Source organism: Pezoporus wallicus, unplaced genomic scaffold (assembly GCF_028554395.1).
Source record: "Pezoporus wallicus isolate ANWC-B61680 ecotype Strahan unplaced genomic scaffold, APGP_CSIRO_Pwel_v1 contig_8839, whole genome shotgun sequence".
NCBI lineage: Eukaryota > Metazoa > Chordata > Aves > Psittaciformes > Psittacidae > Pezoporus > Pezoporus wallicus.
Window position 1 is genome coordinate 1 of NW_026641258.1, and position 20,188 is coordinate 20,188.

A 20,188-nucleotide genomic window follows, 5' to 3' on the forward strand; every position below is an offset into this window, starting at 1 on the left:
TCCATTTCCATTTCTACCTTGTATGCCTCAACTCGCTGGATTTAAGCACTGCTGCACTTTATGAGGTTAGTGGTACGTTTATATTTTATTCCTCTTTTTCTCGGTTTTACCTGTCTGTAGATCTTTAAGAGCCTGAGCTGACTGTTTTCATCCGTGGTTTTGCAGAGGTGTTTTTTTGTAGCACGGATACTTGCTTCAGACGTTGTATGGTTTTACGTGTGAAGCACTTTTCGTGGATTTTTAGGGCTTTTTAGATGGAGGTGTCGGTAGGAGCATACTGTGGATTTGGAAGGGATTTGTAATTTAAAACACTTAGGCAAATTACAGAAGGTGGTTTGTGTTTTCCAAGCTGGTGAAGTACAAGATAGTACTGAAAATCTTGTTTTATTTAAATGGAGGCTTCTGAAAAAGTGATTTCTTCCCCCCCCCCGCTCCTTAACCCCCTCCCCAAAGCGGCCAGACCTCCCCCCTGCCCCCCGGTGTCTGCCGTCGTTAGGACCAAATGGCCCTGCCCCATAAACCCGGCATCCAGGGGGTAAAGCGAGTTAGGCGGTGCCGGCTTTAAAATGGTCTCGCCGAGTCCAGCCGCGCAGAAGTAAGGTACCCTCCTCAGCAAAATGGGTCTGGCGGCTGGTAGAATGTGGGGCAGGTATTTAGGAATGCACCCTTGCAAGCGCAGGGTGCGCCTCATGTTTGGTAGACTTTTGCTATGTATTTTTAAGAAAATAAGTATTCACCTGCATGTTAGTAAATGTAAGCAAAAAAGCTTGTGTTTTCTCGCATTCCCCCACCCCGTCTTCTATGTTACTAAAAATTTAAATACAAGTTATTTTTGCATATCTCTCCCAAACCAAGCAGAAAATTAAAGGGAAATAGCTGAAGCTTGCTTTCTGAGAACAGGCCCCTCCTCCTGCATTGTAAGAGTGTGATGTAATGCTCCTTTCTGTGAGGTTAAATTAAAAAAAAAAAAAAAAAGAAAAAATTCTCCTTGTGGTCTGTGTTGCTCTTCACCCCTTCCTGATCGGCCTTGGACTGTGATATTTTTCTGCAGGTGGATATTTAAGTAGTAGATGATCAAATAATCATGTGAATGCACTTCCACAGTGCAGTGTATGTGTGAATTGATTGTGTATGGTTAGCAGGTCAACTTTGTTAACCTGCAAGATGGGTGGTATTTTATATTTCTTTGTGGCCTTTTATGCATGCACTTAAATTCAAAGGGAGGAGACAGATTTGAATATATTTACTGAAATATATCTGGCTGCCCTCATTATAGTCATGTAGTAGTTGTACATTAGGGCTTTTTTTTTCTCTACTTGCTAGCAAACAGTTGAAATAATTCTGCAGTTATTCAGTTTCCCTTGGAAATTAAGGGTGTTAATTTAAAATAGAATGAGCTAATAAAAAACCAAACTCCACACAAATTTGATACAGTGTGTTATGCTGGTAATTTTGGTGTTCAGAGTTTAGTAGTAATAGATAACCCAGTTCTTGTATGAAGTCATATATCTCCCTGTTTAGTGTTAACGAACTTATTAGATTCCACCCTTGTACTATTGGCATGTATCTGTGTGAGGTGATAGTATAAAAACATTCTGTGGTTCTGGCCTGATGCAGCCTAATGGCTTTTATTACTCAAAGCTGCCTTGGACTTAGTGGGGATCTTGATGTAGCCAGAATATGTTGTATGTACCTGTTGATTAACAAATGTAATTAGACATTAGAACTGTTTTCAAATGCCATATAAAGTAGAAGTATTCTCAGATTTGGTGCATACTGGACCTAAACATCAGTTTTGTCGTTCATGTGGTAATTGCTGTAGCATAGGATGGCTGAACTGAGGAAGTAATGAAAACCTACATTTTGGCCTGAATTGGCAATATCGTAGGACATAGCATTCCAGAATCTGCATTTGAGAAAAGTACTCGCCTTTCCTGCATGTTTTTTGCCTACATGCATTGCTGTCTGTTACATGCTTCCAAGTTGTGTAAATGTTAGTATAGCTCAGTTGTTAGGAAGGTGAAATACAGGATATTTTCTGAAAACTGCAACTGCGTGTAGCTACAGAAGCTGTCATGGATCAGAGCAAAATCAACTATTGAGAATAATAGAAATTATTCCAGTGTGGAGTCTGTCAAACATAGAAGTAACTTTGAGACAGTATGAAGTGAATAGGAAGGACCCATTAAAATCATTCTTAATATAAGTATGTCTTTGACCCATCAGCTCTTAGTGCAGAGGGTTTTGAGGACTCCATATCCTATGAAATCATGGGATTTTAAAAGTGTGAGTCTGGGCAATTCTCAGTGCTGTTTGCATTCAGTATGTTCTTGCAGTACAAAGGGAGCAAAATACTCATTGAAAATCACTTTGAGTCTCCTTACTTGGAGTTGCAGCTTGTATATCAGTTTGAAGTTTGCAGAAGTGTTGGACTGGGTTTCTTCACTGTTCAGTTTACAATGGTGAAACCAGGTTTGGAAGCTTTATTTAGTTTTTCTATTTGCATTTCTGTGTCAACTGCTGGTGGTGTCTACAGCAATCAATCCCTTTCCAAAGCAGACTATTTCAGTAGGCTGAAAATTACAGTGAAGTCTGTAGTCAGCAGAGCCCTGAAGTTTTTTGCCCTTCATCTAAGAGATTCTTGAGAAATAATTGACATTACTGTTAAGCTTCAATGTACAGGAGTCTCCAGTTCTAATGGGAAAAAAAATGAGGGAAAAACAGTGGCTACAAAATCGGTATGCTTACTTTCAGCAGCTCTTTTTTATCCTCTTTCTCCCCTGCTGAGAAGGAAAAAAAAGTAACTTCATAAGATCATACGGTCTTTGCTGGCTGGTTTCAGCTAAACTTAACCTTTTGAGACTTTTGACTCGTACTTTATTAATAGATGGCTGAGTAGAGGAGAAAGCATTCAAACCTATAAATGAAGAAAAATCTATAGAGTTAGCATATTGCTGGAAGAGAATTTTTATCTATAGATATTTATCTCTGCCAAGGAGTTGAGGTCTTGGTGTCTGGATGCTAGTTTTGTAACCTTCCTGAAAGTAAAGGGTGGTGTGTATACTGTCAGAGCAAAAGATGTCTTTTCACTTAGAAGTATACTGCTGAGGAAGATGGTTACTTTTAAAGTGGCTAAACTTTAAATATTTAGCTATATTTATTGCTGCAGAATTAATTTGATAAACAGATGTAAAATTCCGTTTAGGTGAATACAAAGATTTGTTGCTTTGCAAAGCAAGACAAGTTCAGTTTTTATTTCAAGAAGCAGCAGCTTCAGTTGCTAATGTAACACTGGCATTTAGTTGGTATAATTATGTGTACTGTATTTCAAATATTGGTCAAACAAGGTATGTAAAGTTGGGTGTCGGAATAGTACTTTTCAGTCATTTCAGCATTGTGTAGCCATTGTGGAGATAAAAATTCTATATACTGAAAATATTTCAATTTTGTTTTAGTAATAATCCCATAATTGTTTTGAAGGGCACACAAGAAATGGTGCCTTTCTGTAATCATGGTGAATTCCAGCTCCAGAGCTATACGCTTAGCACTTTTCATTGCTTAAATTCTTTTTTTTCCTTTGTAAGACACAAATTTTTCTTTTTTGTAGAGGCAAAGGTTATATTTTGGGAGCAGCATGGATATATGCAAACCCTGATAATTTTTGTACATAATGCCCTCAACACACTTCTGGCAGGAGTTCTTAAGGCTGTATGGATGTTGTAATTTCGAAAGTTATTTTCTGGTCTGTGTAGAGTTTGTTGGCATCATAGTTCAGGGTTTAAAATGATCTGGTGCTACTAGAACTACGTATCGGTAATCATTTCTGAAAAATCATATCTTAAGAACTGGTTGATGTGATATTTGGATATTATAGCACAGGCAAATTGAAAGACAAACCTTGATACTTTTTCAGAATATTTTCGTTCCAGGACTACTTTGAATTAGCCTGTTCAGTAATGTGGGAAAACATAAACCAAGATACAAACCCTGGGTTTTTTGTCCTAAAGTACCTAAGAGAAGATACATTAATAAAACATGCGATGATCTTTAAAGGCAGAACAAATCAAACCAAGGGTTAAACAACATGGAAAGCTGTGTGCTAATGTATCTGGAGAGAAGCTGCTAGGGGAGTCTTGTTTAACACCACAGATAATAAGCATGAACGTTTAGTACTGTTCCTTGCAGTGCTGCAGTTTGTATCTGAACTTTAATAAAATGGATGCTTGTATATGTCAGGCAGAGAAAATTAACCTAAAAGTACTTTGGTATCAGTAGGAAGAAAAATGCTTAAAAGTACAAAGCTTGTGTATTAGTACAAATTTATGTTAAATTCAGACTTCTAGAAGTGAAATGTTGAAATTGAAAATTGCTAAACCAAAATGAAAACAAAGCATCAAGGTACAACTGTGTTTCATTTCATGACAGCAGGGGAGTGCTTCTCTTGTTAGGATGGTATTTACTAGGCCTTAACTTCAGAGCATTTTGAACAGTAGGGGAGGTCAACAAATTTTGAGGTAGCTCAAATAAGAGCAGTGCAACGTAATAGGTAGTCTAGGGAAAAAAAAAGGCAAAAACCACAACACTTCAGCTTTTTTTGCATTTTTATAGATACATACAGTTATCAGCAAATGAATAAGCAGTCGTTTAATTAGTGTTAGAAGAGCATTATTTTGACGCTGAGCACCATCATAATTGAGTTGCTTTGAACGGGATAGTTTCTTCAGCAGCTAAAAAGCAGAAAGGCACAAATATTTTTTAAATGAAGGAGGCAGCTCTTTTAATTCCTTAAGAATACTCAAAACCCCACCATGCATGTTTAAAGTATGAAATGGGGGGGGGGGGGTGCTCAGTTTCCCAGTGTTGTTAGTACAAGCAGAGTTAGGGCTTCCTTAAATACGGGTACAGGTATGACAGCTGAACCCAAGAACTAATTTAAACTTGAGCAGAACTTTGCCTTAAGTTTTGAATCAGAGAAGTATTTAAAAAAAAAAAAAATGGAAAAACTACTTCTAGTATTCTCAGTTTTTTTCCTGCTTTTAAGTACAGAATTTGTTAAACAGCACAATCATAAAGCACTGTCTATCTGTAATTTCATAGTGGCTGTTCAGCACAGCCTCCATGTAGATGAGAACATGCAAAATTTTGGCTGCATTAAGACTGCTGGAATTCAATTTTTTTTTTTAAGCATGTCTACGCCGTAGTCTGTGTAGATTTTAAGCTTTTGGGGGCTAGTTGACCTATATGAAAATAGTAATGATTAAATACATATTCTGTTAATGCCACTTAACCATTAATTAGAGTTGAGTGCAGTTGTCCCATTTTACATGTGCTCTGTGGTGAATATGCAGAGACGTGTTGTCATTGTGGTTCAGTCTATGCTTGTGAACTTGGTTATGCCAGAGCCATCCAGTTCTCCAGCACATACTTGTCCTGTGTCACTTAAACCTTTAAGATAAGTCTTCCATGTTTCTTCCACTTTTTCCCCAGTTTAAATTTTACTGTTTGTAGTAGAAGACATTGCAATTTAATATTTAAATCCTAATGTAGCAGTGTTTGCATTCTTGTTGCAGCTTCTGTATTAGTATTTATATTTTTAATTGTATATAATTTCAGTTAAGCAATCACGCTGGATTCAGGGTCTGATTTAAAACACATGCTTGTAATTCTGTGTTGATACTTTAGATAGACTTGTCTATGAAACAGCTTTCTTTGGCAAGAGGGTGACTACTACTGAGAGCTTCATCAACTAAAGTGAGACTGGTATATTCTGATATGTCCCTTTGCCAGTTAAGTGTAAAGCATGTTTATGCTCAGCCTTTTGCTGAACAATTCATAGGAAAAATTATTTGATCACAACATGCAAGTGAATTTTGGTATTTTAATACTTTGGAAGCTCTAATCCTGTAACATTGCTGGGTTGTTTTTTGTGGTTTTTTTTTTGCTATCTTGTCTCTTAATGGAGAGAGTTTGAGGACAATAAAAATGAAAATGGATACGTTCTCTATGCAGGGGAGGGCAGAAGGAACCAAAACTTACCTAACATCCTTTTCTAGCTTGTTCTTCTGCGAAACAGAAAATATGAATTATATAGCTTGATCCTCATGTGAATTTTTAAAAATGTAGTTTTCTATATTCTAGGGAAGGCTGTATAAACCTTTATATAAATAAAACCTTCCCTATCCTGTTAAGCTTTGCTTGGGTACTGCTAGTGTTATTATCCCCACAGTTTTATTCAAGGGAGCTTCTATGGTAAATGCTATATATATATATATATATATATATATATATATATATATATATATATATAAAATAGTTAAAAAATACAGTGCATAGAAATAGAGGATATCCTATTTAGGTTATATGTATGTCATACTGTATCTAGCTCTCTTTTTAATTTGTGGATGTCATTACAGGTTCATGCGTGCTGGTTGGGATCTAAATGTTGTGGAGGTTCAAATTGCCTGTAAAAATACTTGGTTAACCTGAAGTAAAACCCCAAAAGCTTTTTTGAACCTTGTGTAAAAGAAGGCTCCAGCTGTGTTACAGAAGTTGGTTATAGCAGTATTAGTGGGAATTTTAGATTCAGCAGCCCTGTGTTACAGTCAGATTTTCTATTCCTTTGCAGGTAACGTTCAGATTATCTGTTTAATACATCACAACCAGACCAAACAGTGCTGAGAGAGAGAAAGTGAACAAGGCAGTAGGGTTATTTTTGTTTTATTTTGTAATCCTGTTCAGAGCAGATTACCCTGGCAGGAATGCTTGCTAACCAGTATACTGGCCATGCTGTAGTATTTGTGACTGCTCCATCTGATGGAAACACACTGATGGTAGTGTGATGCAGGAAACTAAAAATCTCATCTGGATAAAGATTTAATCTTCCTAATAAGTTGTTTGGATGTGCTTCTTCCTGATGGTATTTCTCTCAGCTTTATGGGTTTAATCAGCAAGTATGTTTTGGAAACCACTGAATTGCAGTCTAAAGTTTCAGTAAATGACCTGGGATGTGAGAATCCTGTCTTACATGCAGGTAATTTTTCAGCCGTTTGAACAAGTTTAGTCCTCCTTTCTCAAAAGCTATCTTAATTTGCATTTAACCACCTTATCTTTGCATGGTAGCTGTTCTGGAGTTTTTTTTTTTGTATGAAGTCCTTGAGTGACTGTTTTTATCACAAAATAACATATTTTGAATTAATTTGCTGTGTTGTTAATTGGGAGACATTTTTGCTTTACATTTATCACTTTTTAGAAAGAAATCCTATGTCCTGATGCAGAAAAACTGTAGGAAGTATATTCTTAACAGTTTTTAGGTAAAATAAGATGAAAAAGATGAAAACAGGTGGAGTGTAAACTCTTGAGAGTCTAGGATTTACATTGGCAGCTTAATGTACCATAAAGCTGCGGTTGCTTCATTCTTTACATTCTGTGTGGTTAGGCTGTGAATAACCAAACAGGTTAATTTTTGGAAAGTCAGCCTGTCTTGATGAAGTTCTGGGGACAAGGGTTTTTTCTCGGGTTAATTTAAAGGCAGCATATATTGGTTTAAAGGTGATGAGCTGTATTTGCATGATTGGATCATTGGAGTGCAGGAAGAGCCGAGGTTAGCTACTGTCAGTCCATTACATTCTGCTTCAGTCTAGATAATGTGAAGTGAAACTCTTCTACAAGAGACTTGCAAGTATATGGTCAGCTTAAGTTCATGTAACTTCCCTTAATCTTTTTCTTAATAAAATTCATCTTTTAAATGATGTTTCATTCATTCATTGGTTAGGCTTAAATCCTTCTTCTCCTTCACATTCCTTCACAGGACATTTTCTGTTGTTCAAGTAATAATCAGAAGTATTAGTTGTAATTGTTCTGGCTTGAGCATTGCGTGCCTTGTGCATTTAATGTTAAGCTGTTAAAACGAGATTTCGTCATTGGCTCACTTGGTTAATAAGAACAAGGTTGTAGGTTGCTCTGCATTGTACATTTAATTACAGCAGATAAACTTGATTTCATTTTCTCAGCCTGATTCTTTTATCAAACTTGAAAATAAGTAGCTATTTTCTAGCTTTATCTTTTCCTGTTTGTGTGTGTATCATATATGTATGTATATGCATATATGTAATACGTGTATGTTGGCAGTTGATGCAGTTAAAAAGTATCAGCAGATGTGGAGACTTCCTAGTGGAGCTTGCACCATAATAAAAATGGCTCTCAAAGTCAATTCAAGTTTTTTCTCTGGCAGAAGCCTGTAAAAACATAGCAAGTGCCATTCTGTAGGGGTAACTGTACTGATTGAAGAGGAGCAGCAGGGAAATTCAGAGGCTCTCTGAAGCCCACACAGAAAGTCTGTGGCAGAGCCAGACTTGAACTCAGAAGTTCCTGGCTAGTGGCCTGGGGCTGAAGCCAGTTGTACACAGCTGTACTGAATTGTGAGCAGAATGATGCTTTCTTTTTCCTTAATGGCTTCATGGAAACAAAGCTGATTTAACTGAAATTACGATGTGGGTGAAAAGATGGAATTGAGTATTGCACCTATCTCAAATGTTCAAATGCTGGAAGTTCTGGTTTGTGTAAGAACATGCATTTGTGGATTTCCACTTACCAAGAAGTATGGTTAACATTGCTGGATCAGAAATTGTAACAACTGGTAGTGCAGTGTCTTGAGGTCAGACTAAGGGCTTTTGCTGAAGGCATTGGAATTCAAGGCTTAATACCTGATCTGTGTTAATACCTTGACAAATATTAACATTAAAAAAAAAAAAAAAGGCCCTGAAAAGTATGTGATTTTCTTGGATGTTTTAAAATAGAAGTGAAAACCTAGTTCAGAGGCAATCTTCCTGAAGTAATTGTTTATTAAACTGAATTCACATTCTATACCTAACACTTGTGAAGTTTTTAATGAGGATTTAAACATTGTTATCCTTCAGTGCAGTATGAAAGAAAACTTGCTGTAAGTTCACTGACTGATGTTTTCATCCTTCCAAAGTAAAAACTTAATCTTTGAATAGCTTTCATGGAATGAATGGGCAGTTTTGGTTATTTGAGGAGTTCCCTTTAGGGGGGAGGTTTTAATGTAAGATAATGTTATAGAATGAACATCTCCATCAGCAGGTATTTTTCTGTACCGTTAAAAACCTTGGCAGGGATTGGTAAAACAATTTTCACAGTAAAAGGGACCTTTTTTTTCCAGGTAAAATGTCATTAGTTCCAAGCTCTAGCAATAAAGTGGAGCTTGGATTTTTTTTCCCTTCAGGTACATTAGCTTTATGTGTGTACCATTTCTTGCTAACTGCAGCCTTATGCAAGTACAGTAAGGATATTTTCTTAAATTACTCCCATGGAACCTAGCTAGAGAAAAACTTTTAAAAAAAGGAGAAAGACCAGGAAGTAATTTTCACTTTTCCTGCTGAAAATAACAAAACCGTTACATAGTTTCAAAAAAGAAATACAAGTATGGAAAGCTTAACAGTAAAATTCTTCACTTCTGAAGGGTGGAAGCGCTTGAGTCCTCCTTTCTCCTGAAGACAGGCTGAGGAAGTTGGAGCTGTTCAGCCTGGAGAAGAGAAGGCTGCATGGAGACCTCATAGCAGCCCTCCTGTATCTGAAGGGGGGCTATAGTGATGCTGGGAAGGGACTCTTCATTAGGGACTGTAGTGATAGGACAAGGGGTAACGAGTTAAACTTCCCCTGTTTAAGTTCTAGGTTGGATGTAAGAAGGAAGTTCTTTCCTGTTAGGGTGGTGAGGCACTGGAATAGGTTGCCCAAGGAGGTTGTGAATGCTCCGTCCGTGGCAGTGTTCAAGGCCAGGTTGGACGAGGCCTTGGGTGATACGATTTAGCGTAAGGTGTCCCTGCCCATGGCAGGAGGGCTGGAACTAGATGATCTTAAAGTCCTTTCCAACCCTAACGGTTCTATGATTCTATGATTCTCTTCCCCAGCAGCAACAGTGCCCAAGTGTCTGCTGGTACTTGCAAGTGAGTTGTATCTCACTTACTCGGAAAGAATTGCTACTGAGGCTGCATCTAAAAGTTTCCTTGGTAGTTAAAGGAAATCAAATCATTAACTTGAGAATGATGGTGATCTACTTTTTTTACTTGATCTCCTTTCTTATGTGTCCGGCTAACTGAGCCAGAAGGAAAACACTTTCTGAGTTTCCCTTTCAGTTTCAGCTGTTAATGTTTACAAGTCCCAGTTCCATTTGGTTGTGGCTTCAGAAGAGGTTTAAACTTTGTCAGGTTTGTTGCACAAAAGCCTGGGCCGCTTTAGAGATTTACATTGTTATGGCAGTTCTTGCTTTATTCACCTATCACAGCAGGTAATACGTTGTAATTGTATAGATCTTTCTAGCAGGTCTTCCAGAAATTCTGTGACCATATAGTGATGAGTGACTATGTTTAGAGTAAAGGTGCTACCCAGTCACCACTTGGAACTGTTACAGACTAGATCTGCGCAGTGGTGAGTGGGAGACCCAGCTGTTGGTTTCCTTCTGAGCTGTGTTCCCCTTAGTTTAAAGTAGTAGAGATAGCTTAAGTTACAGAATAAAGTTCTCCTCCCTCTATTTAAAATGACATGTTAGTTAAGAGCAAGCTTATCAAAGGCTGGTTTAACTAAGGATGTTGCTTCTAGTACTGCCCAATATATTTTTATAACAATCTTTAGAGCACTAGTAAAAGTTGGTAACTCTTACTTGGTACACTTCCTCATTTAAATCAGCCACATGTAAATTACACTTGGTGAGTACCAGAAGTGCAGGTGGCACTTCCAGCGTAGTGCATGGATTTGATTAAAGCAAAAGGTCTGGTCCTTTACCTGAAATTTGGAATTTTATGTTATGTGAGTGATTGAATTCTGTATTACTTTCACTATAAGATTATGCTAACCTTTCTGCTAGGTAGTAGCATTGACCATTTTTTCAATACAGTGCCTTCATGGAAAGAGAGATGCTTTGCACTGGGAGTATGTATGCAAGCATCAATAAGCTGACAAATTAGATTTGAGGTTCTAGTGTTTAAAGGGCTTTTCTTTCAGCAGGAAGTAGTCTTCCACATCAGCTTATGCATTTTAACCTTCAACATTATATATCAACAAAGCGTTGACATGCAGAGCCACCTTTCCGAAAGAGGATAGAGAGAAGGTTTAACGGAATAGATTAGAAGTGTGGGATTATTTTTTTGTGTGGAACAGTGAATACTGTATATTCCTGTCGTGTATCATACACTGTTTTTGCATAGTGTCTAAAAAATGAAACAGCTGTTATGCATGTCTATGAAATTAATCAGTAGTAGATACGAAAAGGTAGCTGTAAATTAAGAATAGGCGAGGCCTTCAAATTACTGTCAGCAGAGGTAAAAATTACTTTTATTGTCAGAAACATGCAGAATCTTGGGTGACTGTATGTGCTGAATGCTTTAAATGGTTTTGATGTAACTTTCTGTTAGGACTGATGTTGAAAAAGAGTATATATTTTTAACCACTCAGAAGTAAAAATGTTGGTTACTCTTTGAAAATTATAGTCTCTTAAGTTTCATGCATTTCTTTGTGTCTTAGGACATCATTGCTGAGCATGAGAAATACATGGTTTTTATTAAAAAGTAAGTTGTTAATCTTGTGTAATGCAACAATACTTAAAGGTAGCAAACACTGCTTGGGTTGAGAATTTAACAAGACACATCAGCTTAGTCTTGGAACTTTAGAAAGGTGTTGAATGGCGAATTTCAGTTATATCACTATAGCATCCACCTTAGTTTTTCCCTTGTGACTTAACATTTTTATTTTCCGTGAACCATTGTGGTGGTGCTGTTTTGTAAGGTGGCATTTCAGTGGCTTCCTCATGTTAGCTTCTTTTCCAGATTATCTTTTGCTTTACAATTTATTTCACTCTTCCATAGTAGATGACTGGAAGATGAGCCATAGCCATGTTGCTCCATCATCTCAGATTTTTTGTGTGTTGAGGCAACTTTCTGATGTGAATTTCCATATTGTGAAGGAATGTAAGCTTTCCAGAGCATAGGTGTTGCAGAGCTGACTTTGTTTGCGTGAGAAATTTCTTCTTAGTAATGAATAGTTAAAAGTATTTCCTTCTTGCTTCTTGAGTATGAATAGACACTCGGTTTTTCAAGCAAGAAATCCTCAGATTGAGTATTCACTATTTTTTTAAATTTTGGAGTGATCTTGGGCTACTGTATTAACTGTATTATTCGTATTAAAACCCAAGAGATATTTAAATGGCATTGAAGCTAGAAACTGATCTGTGAATGACATAAGCGGCAAGTAAAATTCATCACTCACTGTAAATTATCATTCCTGGCAAGAGACAGGGAATGATAACCCTCAATCAAAATTTCAAAAATCTTGTCTTCTGCACCTAATACAAATAGGAAAAGCTCTCACATGAGCGACTTCTGAGATTGGGTAGACACCAACTCCACAGAAATAACAACATACTTAAATTGTTTCCCTGGTGGGAGATTATCCTTAGTTTAGACAAACGCCTGAGGGTACAGTGAACATTTTTCACTTAAACTTTCTAACATCCTTATTTAAGAAATAAGGAAATTATTGTTTACTTAGCAATTAGGAGGAGTTTCATGTCTAGACAAGGTGGTTTAATCTATGCTTTATTTCCAGAAGGTGTGAAACAAAGCAACTTTTTCAAAATGCAGCTAGGGAATGGTGCGCAGTATGAGGACTGTAAAAAGGGATGAATCAAAAATAGCATTATCAGATGATTGAAAGTGAATGATAGCAAACATTCTGGCTGTTAATGGAGTATTTTCTAGATCTTTTGTTTTTACTTCATAACTGTTGTAGCTAGTTAATTTTAGATAGGCTGTTAAAGAGGTATGATTATATGATTAAACAGTATGATTATATTATATGGCCTGCAGAATGCTGTTTTCCACACTTTTCCATTCCTTTTGGAATGAAGAAGATATACTTCTACTTTTTTTTTCTGAAGTTACCACTGTATGTGTGTTTTAGGCCATCTGCACAGATTCCTGATAAGACGCACTACTGTGCTTAGCAAAGGCTTGTGTTTTCCCATTTAAATCAGGAAGGCTTTCAATTTAGGGTGACAGTACTTTATTGTAATGCAGTAGCTGCCACTTGTGAGGGTTTTGTTCCATGGACTCTAGTAACTTTCTGCTTTAGTTCTTATTTTTAACGAAGACATGAACAAAGTAGTATTTCAAGTGTTAACCATGTGTTAACTTGATTTATTCTTGGACTCTGCTCTTTTAAAAAATGTGTTTAGGCAGTTGCTGTTTTCTGTAACCTCACAGAGTTCTTGACTGAACTTCTGATATCCTTCCTGATAATGCTTCCTATGGAGAACTGACAGCTGGGTCTACCTTGACAATTACAGCTTGCCAAAATCCAAGTTAAAAATATTAAAAAATCAAACAGTACCACCTCTTCCAAACCCCTCACCCCCCAGAAAAAATAAAAACCCAACCCAAAACACAGACCAGAAAAAACCCTCCCCTCTCTGCAAACAAGGAGCAGTATTGAGATGTTTACTTATATCTTAGTTTTCTCTGTTATGCTTAATGGAAGCAAATGATTAAAAACATGAAGGGAAATTAGAAATTAAAGGGTTTGAGATGCCACACATTTTCAAAGAGAGACGTGCTTTTGCACTTTTGTACAAGAATTATGTTCCAATACATTCTGCTGGTAGACATGAAAAAAGGGAGTGAGTTTTTTTCTTTGCTGTATGCAGCAACTGGTTTTCATTAGCTTTCTAAAGTATACTGTACGTGTCTTCCTAAGCTGTTCCTGAAACAGAAGGAATTTTCCTTGGTATACGTTCAGTCATATCACAAAATGTAGATCTATGATGCAGTGTGCTTTGCAATGTAATGGTGGCCTTCAGAATTATCATTTAAGAATTTGTTCTTCATGGGGAAAGAAGGGTGCACAGCTAATGTCAAATCAAGCCTTCTGCAATCAGTTGTGCTCCAAAAACACAGCAGCAATTTTAAGTGTTTGAAATTAAGTGTATAGCAATGCACCTTTTACTTCCAATTATGTATTGGTTGTTCATATCTTTCCTCCACTGTTTTTGACAGTATCTTGGGCAAATAGCAAACTGCTAGATTCTAGAGAACATTGGAATTTTACATTAATTCAGGGCAGTGATCAGTATTCCATATGAATGCAGACTTTACAATTACAGATAAGCAAAAATAATGTTCTAGGTAGGGAAGAGTGCAGATGGTGTTTGTAGGCATTGCATGCATTGGTGAGGTTATTTGTTCCTTTCTGACGTTTTAAGATCTTAGGCTATCATTTTCTTGGAATGCCAGATCAAAATGATCAAATCTTCTTTATGTCCTCAAAACTCAAGCGGTTATATGAGGAGACCATCTTGGAGAGGCTTTAAATCTTTCGGCTGCTTAAGTAACTACATGAGTAAAGATTATTTGTTTCTTGTAGTTCAAAACAAGCCATGTCTTGTACTGTGTTGTTGTTTTTCCTGTTTCCTACACATAGTTTCTTTACAATTTTCTAGTTTACATTCTGTGTGCCAGTGATTAAATTCAGCTTACATCTTAATTACTCATGAGTCATGACATGAAGTTGTGATGTTTTGAATAATAATTTATTGATCTCGCTTTGGAATAGAAAATGACTAATGAAAAGATGGCCTGCTGGCTGTGGTAAGAAGGGTGAGCAGCATGCATCTGGCAAGCAAATGTTTCCATACCAGGCTCTGCAAAGAATCTGTGTGCTTAACACATTTGAAGGTTCCCAAACAGTCAAACACAGTTGTTTTTCAGTGCCCCTGAGGTCTCGCTGCTTTAAAAGTAGATACCAAGTCTAGTATATCTCTTTGTTTTGAGCAAACTGCACTAGAATAAAGTTCAGTTTTCTTTAATGATAGCGTATCAAATCCGTAGTAAACCCCACATCTTTCATTTATTCTCTTGCATTTTATGACTGTCCGTCTCATGTTTTGGCCGTCAAAGTATCTGTAGCAGTGCAGCAGGGAGAGAGAACTTCATGCACTTGTGATTTACGTTGTTTCTTGTGCAGGATCTGCAGTCTCATCCTCACTGACACTTCAGTGAGACCTGATCGCTGCCTGTCTGCCTTAACAGCAGGTGCAAGCCTCAGAACCACAGGGCATGGTCTGTGAACAAAATTGCTCACTTCAGTGTCATGTATACATCTTGCAAATGTCACTCCATCATATGAATGGTGGAGACAGCTGATTTTATTTACTTTATCATGTAACTTTTATCAGTGTTTAAATCTTCATGTAAAAGTAGGGAGGGAGGAAGTTGTGTTATTTTGTGTATTGTAAAGCTCACACCTTGAACCACATGCCAAACCTGATGTGTGACAGGACAGCCTATTTAATTACACACTTTAAGTGGTAAATGTATTTAAGCCTTTTTTGTTATGAAACACCTGCCTTAAAATTTAGCACTGCTGTTTTACCAGATCATCATCTGTAATTACCCTATAAGGAACAAATATTGAATAATAGCTTTACAAAATAGGGTGGTTTAGTACTACAGTATTTACTGTATCTCTGTAGTACTGGCATGGAAAGTCCTGACTTTGTTATCTGCTGTGGTATCTTACTGACCTTAACCACAACCGTAATCTCTTAACAGTGTAGTTCTAAGACTTGTGGAGTGTCTTCTAAAGTGTGAGAATATGCTGGAACACTTTTATGCATTTTGCATGGGATATTCATTATAAATAACACTAGAGAAAATCCTAGGGATCAGCAGCTAAGTGCACCAAAAATGCTTTTGACTGATAATTAGAACTGAAACATAAACTTTTAAATACTGTATTGTAACAAAAGGATCCATATCTGTGCTTCTTCATACTTAGAGAATTGTGTTACCTTATTGGTTATATCTGTAGTAGATGCGTTTATCTAGAGAGATGCTACCACCCCTGTTCATCTAAAGCTTCTGTGTGGCTGCAGACCAAAAGGCTGATTCCTCTTTGGTTCCAAGTACATTTGGACATATCTCAGCAGTATTTGATCTTGAACTTGGTCATACTTCTAAGTGGCACTGTGTTGATCAGGATCTTCAAGACCTTTTTTTTCGAAGGTTGAGTGACTAGTTTAACCCAAGGAAACTCAGCAACTTTTGGGTTCCTGAGAATTACTGGAGTGGGGTGTTGTCGTGGTTTAAACCCAGTCAGGTAATTCGTTCGCTCACTTCCCCCCCCTTTCTTGCCCTCCCCCTGCTCTCGGAGGGACGGAGAGGAGAATCGAAAAGAATGCAACTCCCACGGGTTGAGATAAGAACAGTTTAGTAACTAAGGTATAACACAAATCACTACTGCTACCACCGATAATAATGATAAAGGAAATAACAAGGGAAGAGAATACAACACCTCAGCACCAGCTGACCGATAACTAGGCCCCCAAGCCCGACCAAGCTCCGACCGATACCTCCTCCAACCCTGCCGTCTCCCAGCCCTTCCGGCTAACTCCCAGTTACATCCTGGGCATGACGTGCTGTGGTATGGAATACCTCTTTGGTCAGTTTGGGTCAGGTGTCCTGTCTCTGCTTCCTCCCGGCTTCCCCTCCTCCCTGGCAGAGCATGAGGCTCACAAAGTCCTTGGCCAAACCAAAACATCCTTTTATCAGCTCTGTTCCCGAGCTGAAAGTCAAAACACTGCACTGCACCAGCTACCAAGAAGGAGAAAAAATGACTGCTACTGCTGAACCCAGGACAGGTGTGGAACGCCATTTATTGACGCCTTGCTGTTAACTCTCATCAAGCCTTTGTTGAAGGCATAATGCTTGAATGATAGAGTAAACTATGGTAACTAGCTGTTGTCCCATGTAAGAGGGAAGAAAAATTGCTTCATGCAATGAAAGCCATATATGAAATACAATACTGAATTGTTCTCTGGTTTTGTGCTCAAAGAGAACTCAAGGTAAAATTATAACAGTGAAATCGTGATACACAGCTTCACCCAGAGAGTAGTTTCTACAGCCAGATTATGTCCTTTTGGAAGTGTAGACCCCCATCCCCCCCCCCCCAAAAAAAAAACAAACTTGTGTCTAGGCATTCATTCTGTAGTAAGAAGAAAAACATATTTTGTAATTTAAAATATCAAACAACCCCCTGTTTTTCATTTGGCCAACTTTATCAGCCTTGATGGAATCTTATTGTTTTGATAGGAAGTAAAGTTTGTGCATGAGTTTAAAAAAAAAAAAAAATCAAAACAAATCCCCAACCTGACAAATAATTAAAAAAAACCAAAACCCCCAAACCAAAACCCAACCATTCTGCTGGGCTGAGATACGAATGACATAATTGCTTTATTGATGCTGTAACAACAGAGTCCCCTTTTCTAACAGAGGGGTCACTGTAAAGTGAATCTTGCACATGTTTTTAGTGCAACTTGGTTTCTTTTGTCTTCTGTAGAAAATAGCCTTTCATCAAAGCAAAAGTATTTTTTTGCAGTCATGTATGTCATATTCTTGAATGGAATGTGAACAGGAATTTTGGCAGGAGTTCATGGCTTGTCACCTTCAGGGTCTTTTTTGGTAGGTTGACAGGAATTTAATAAAATTTAAAAATTAATCTCACTCCAGCCATTTAAAACCGTGAATGTGGCAGCACATAGAAGCAGATCAGCTTTGGTATGTTTTAGTATGTTTAGCTTTCACACCAGAAGTATAAATGTTACAGATGGGTGTCTCGTGATAATTATGGTCATTGGGAAGAGTAAATAATTTTAAAAGGAAGGAGTAATGTTTGTGGTGGGTTAAGTTGTTATAAGAAGTTGTAAGATCACTGAAGTACTTAAGTGATTACAAATATATCAGTCTGCTGAAAACATTCGTTTTGGACTGATAAAGGTTCTTTCTTTTGGGAAGGGATGTTCTCCAACTGGTATTTTTTGTCCCCCTTAATTACTGGAGCATGTGACTGAATGTTAAGTAGCAGCTTACTTTCATTTGTGGGGTCTGAATTTTTCTTTGAGTTGTGCCTCAGCTTGATATTACTTGTTAATTTTGTAAAAGTACCAAAGAATATCACATTCATACCTGTCTTTTCTAAGGAAGTTACCAGAAAGGAAAAACAGATTTTTACTAGAAATCTCATGAGAAAGTTTTCTCTGTTCGGAGGAAGCCAAACTGTGTGTCATTGTGAGAATGCTGCCTGAAATTTAGTGTCCTCTTTGCAGGATTGAGCATGACTGTGTAATGTATTGGCCATCAAGGGTTGTTCACACCGCATTTTGAGTATTTATTATGTCCTTGTTTCTAATGGAGTGCTCCTTAATGGCAAGAGCCACTTACTCTCCATATTGCTGAGTTGTCCTGTGACTTTGAACATCGGTTATTCATTCCTTGCTTGGGTTTACTCATGTGCAGAATTAAGTTTTACATACTTCTTAGTGTTGCTGCAATGCTTAATTAATATTTATAAAGGCCTTTGACATCCTGTGATGAAAGGAGCTGTGCAAGTGTTCAGTAGTGGTATTATTTTATTAGTGAAAATAGAGGAGGAGTCAGGAGGATGCCAGTTTGTAATTCAGAGTGAGCAATGGAGTCATTTTGTAACCTTGAGCAGGTCACGCAGTCCCTTGTTTTGTAACATATCCTGGGAAAGCTTTGTGTTGTGGCTTGTGTTATTAAGTATCATCCTTAACTCCCCCAAGTCAATTGAAATGGGGGGGGGGGGGGTAATCTACAACTTCAGCGAGCTGCTAAACAGGGCTGGTATTTCTGAAGGAAATATGTAGTTAAAGAAGTATCAGAGTTGAGAAGGTAGTGGATGTAACAGTTGCATTTTTAAGTCAGCATAAAAGCTTGAACATGTGTTACCTAGTCATAGACCAGACTGAATTTTGCCTGTTACAGATCTCTTTGTCATTCAAGTTCAGTGCACACTGTGCTTAACTGCAACTTGACTATGAAGTATATAATCATTATTGCATTCGAAGAACTTGTTAATCCATAGCATTTAGCTGGTAAGCGAGTTCTTACTTCAAGCTGAGTACAGTCTGTATTTGAGCCTTGTGATTGCCAAGGTTGATAACCAGCTCTTATAGCATCTCGTATTTGGCTGTTACATAACTATACACCCATCAGTCTCTTGGGTGGTTTTTCCCTCATCTGGCAGAGGAAGGTTATGATTATACACTGTCATTAAAATTACAAGATACCAGTGAACTTTTGAAAAGTATACATCTGTTTAAGACTTAGCCAGCCAACCATTTTTCTAATTATGTAATGTGCAATAGCATAAATGAAGTTATTTGCCATGCTTCACGCATGCAAATGCAGGGTTTCAGGGTTTTTGTTTCAGGGTTTCATGCAAGATGCTACGCAACTGCATTTTACTCATTGCACAAAGCACATAGATATGGTTTAAAACGAGGGGTTTCAAAACTGGTACTTAAAGTACTTTAGGAAGGAACCAACTTGCCCGGTGAAGTATGAGGTGTAGCTGAATGCAAGTGTTGGCTTGAAGCAAGTGCATTATGGTGGATTCAGATCAAAAGCATCTGGATCTTTGTCCTGCTTCATTGCAATCTGGTTGTTCAGCTTGTTCCTGAGGGGGTTGGGGGGTTCTTCCATTTAATCCTGCTTCAGCTCTCAGCTCAGCTGGCGCAAGGATGGACAGTAATAGTGCTTGTCTACTGGGACTAAACAATGGTTTGTAGTCTTCAAGAACAGCGGTTGCGGGGGGGGGGGGAGTCTCTTCATATAACCCTAGTTATAAGAATAAAAGTTACTAGCATACTTAGTATGCTACTGATTCCATTAGTAATGGAATATCAAGATTTTGCCTGCCCAACTCCAGCTGAATATACTGAACGTACGCAGATAGATTTGTTTGAAGAAATGTTAATTTGCAAGATTTATGTGTTTCCCAGTCCTGCAAAACACGTTACATACTTTTCCTTCTGACTTTAATTTAGATTGCCTGATGGGGATTGTGATGGTCCTAAAACTTTGTAACTAAATATTTGCAGGAAGTAGCTGAATGAATTTTCTTACCTGTTAAAAATAAATACTGCCTCGGGCAATAACTGGAGTAAAAAATACAAACCTTAAATACCTTTGCCAAGAAAATCTGAGCAAGCTGCAAGAGTTGAGTTTTTAATGTATTAGAAGTTCAGGCAACCTTAACTCACTAGTTCTTCCAGTTTGGCCTACAACAGATGAATAATAACCTTGGGTGGAAAACCTTGTTCTTA

The 20,188-nt window shown here is 37.6% G+C and overlaps 1 protein-coding gene across 10 annotated transcripts in view; it reads left to right on the top strand.

Moving 5' to 3' along the window:
- The first annotated feature begins 2 nt into the window (after nt 1-2).
- TNRC6B (trinucleotide repeat containing adaptor 6B) overlaps nt 3-20,188 on the top strand; it is a 78,555-nt gene continuing 58,369 nt past the window's right edge. For 8 of the 10 annotated variants that reach the window (XM_057422760.1, XM_057422763.1, XM_057422766.1 and 5 more), the window contains exon 1: nt 552-595. In XM_057422760.1, coding sequence (XP_057278743.1) covers nt 567-595 — 29 coding nt within the window. In that variant the 5' untranslated portion in view covers nt 552-566. Of the gene's footprint in view, nt 73-551; nt 596-20,188 lie in introns of those variants that run through there. The other 2 variants (XM_057422762.1, XM_057422765.1) reach the window with 2 other exon arrangements.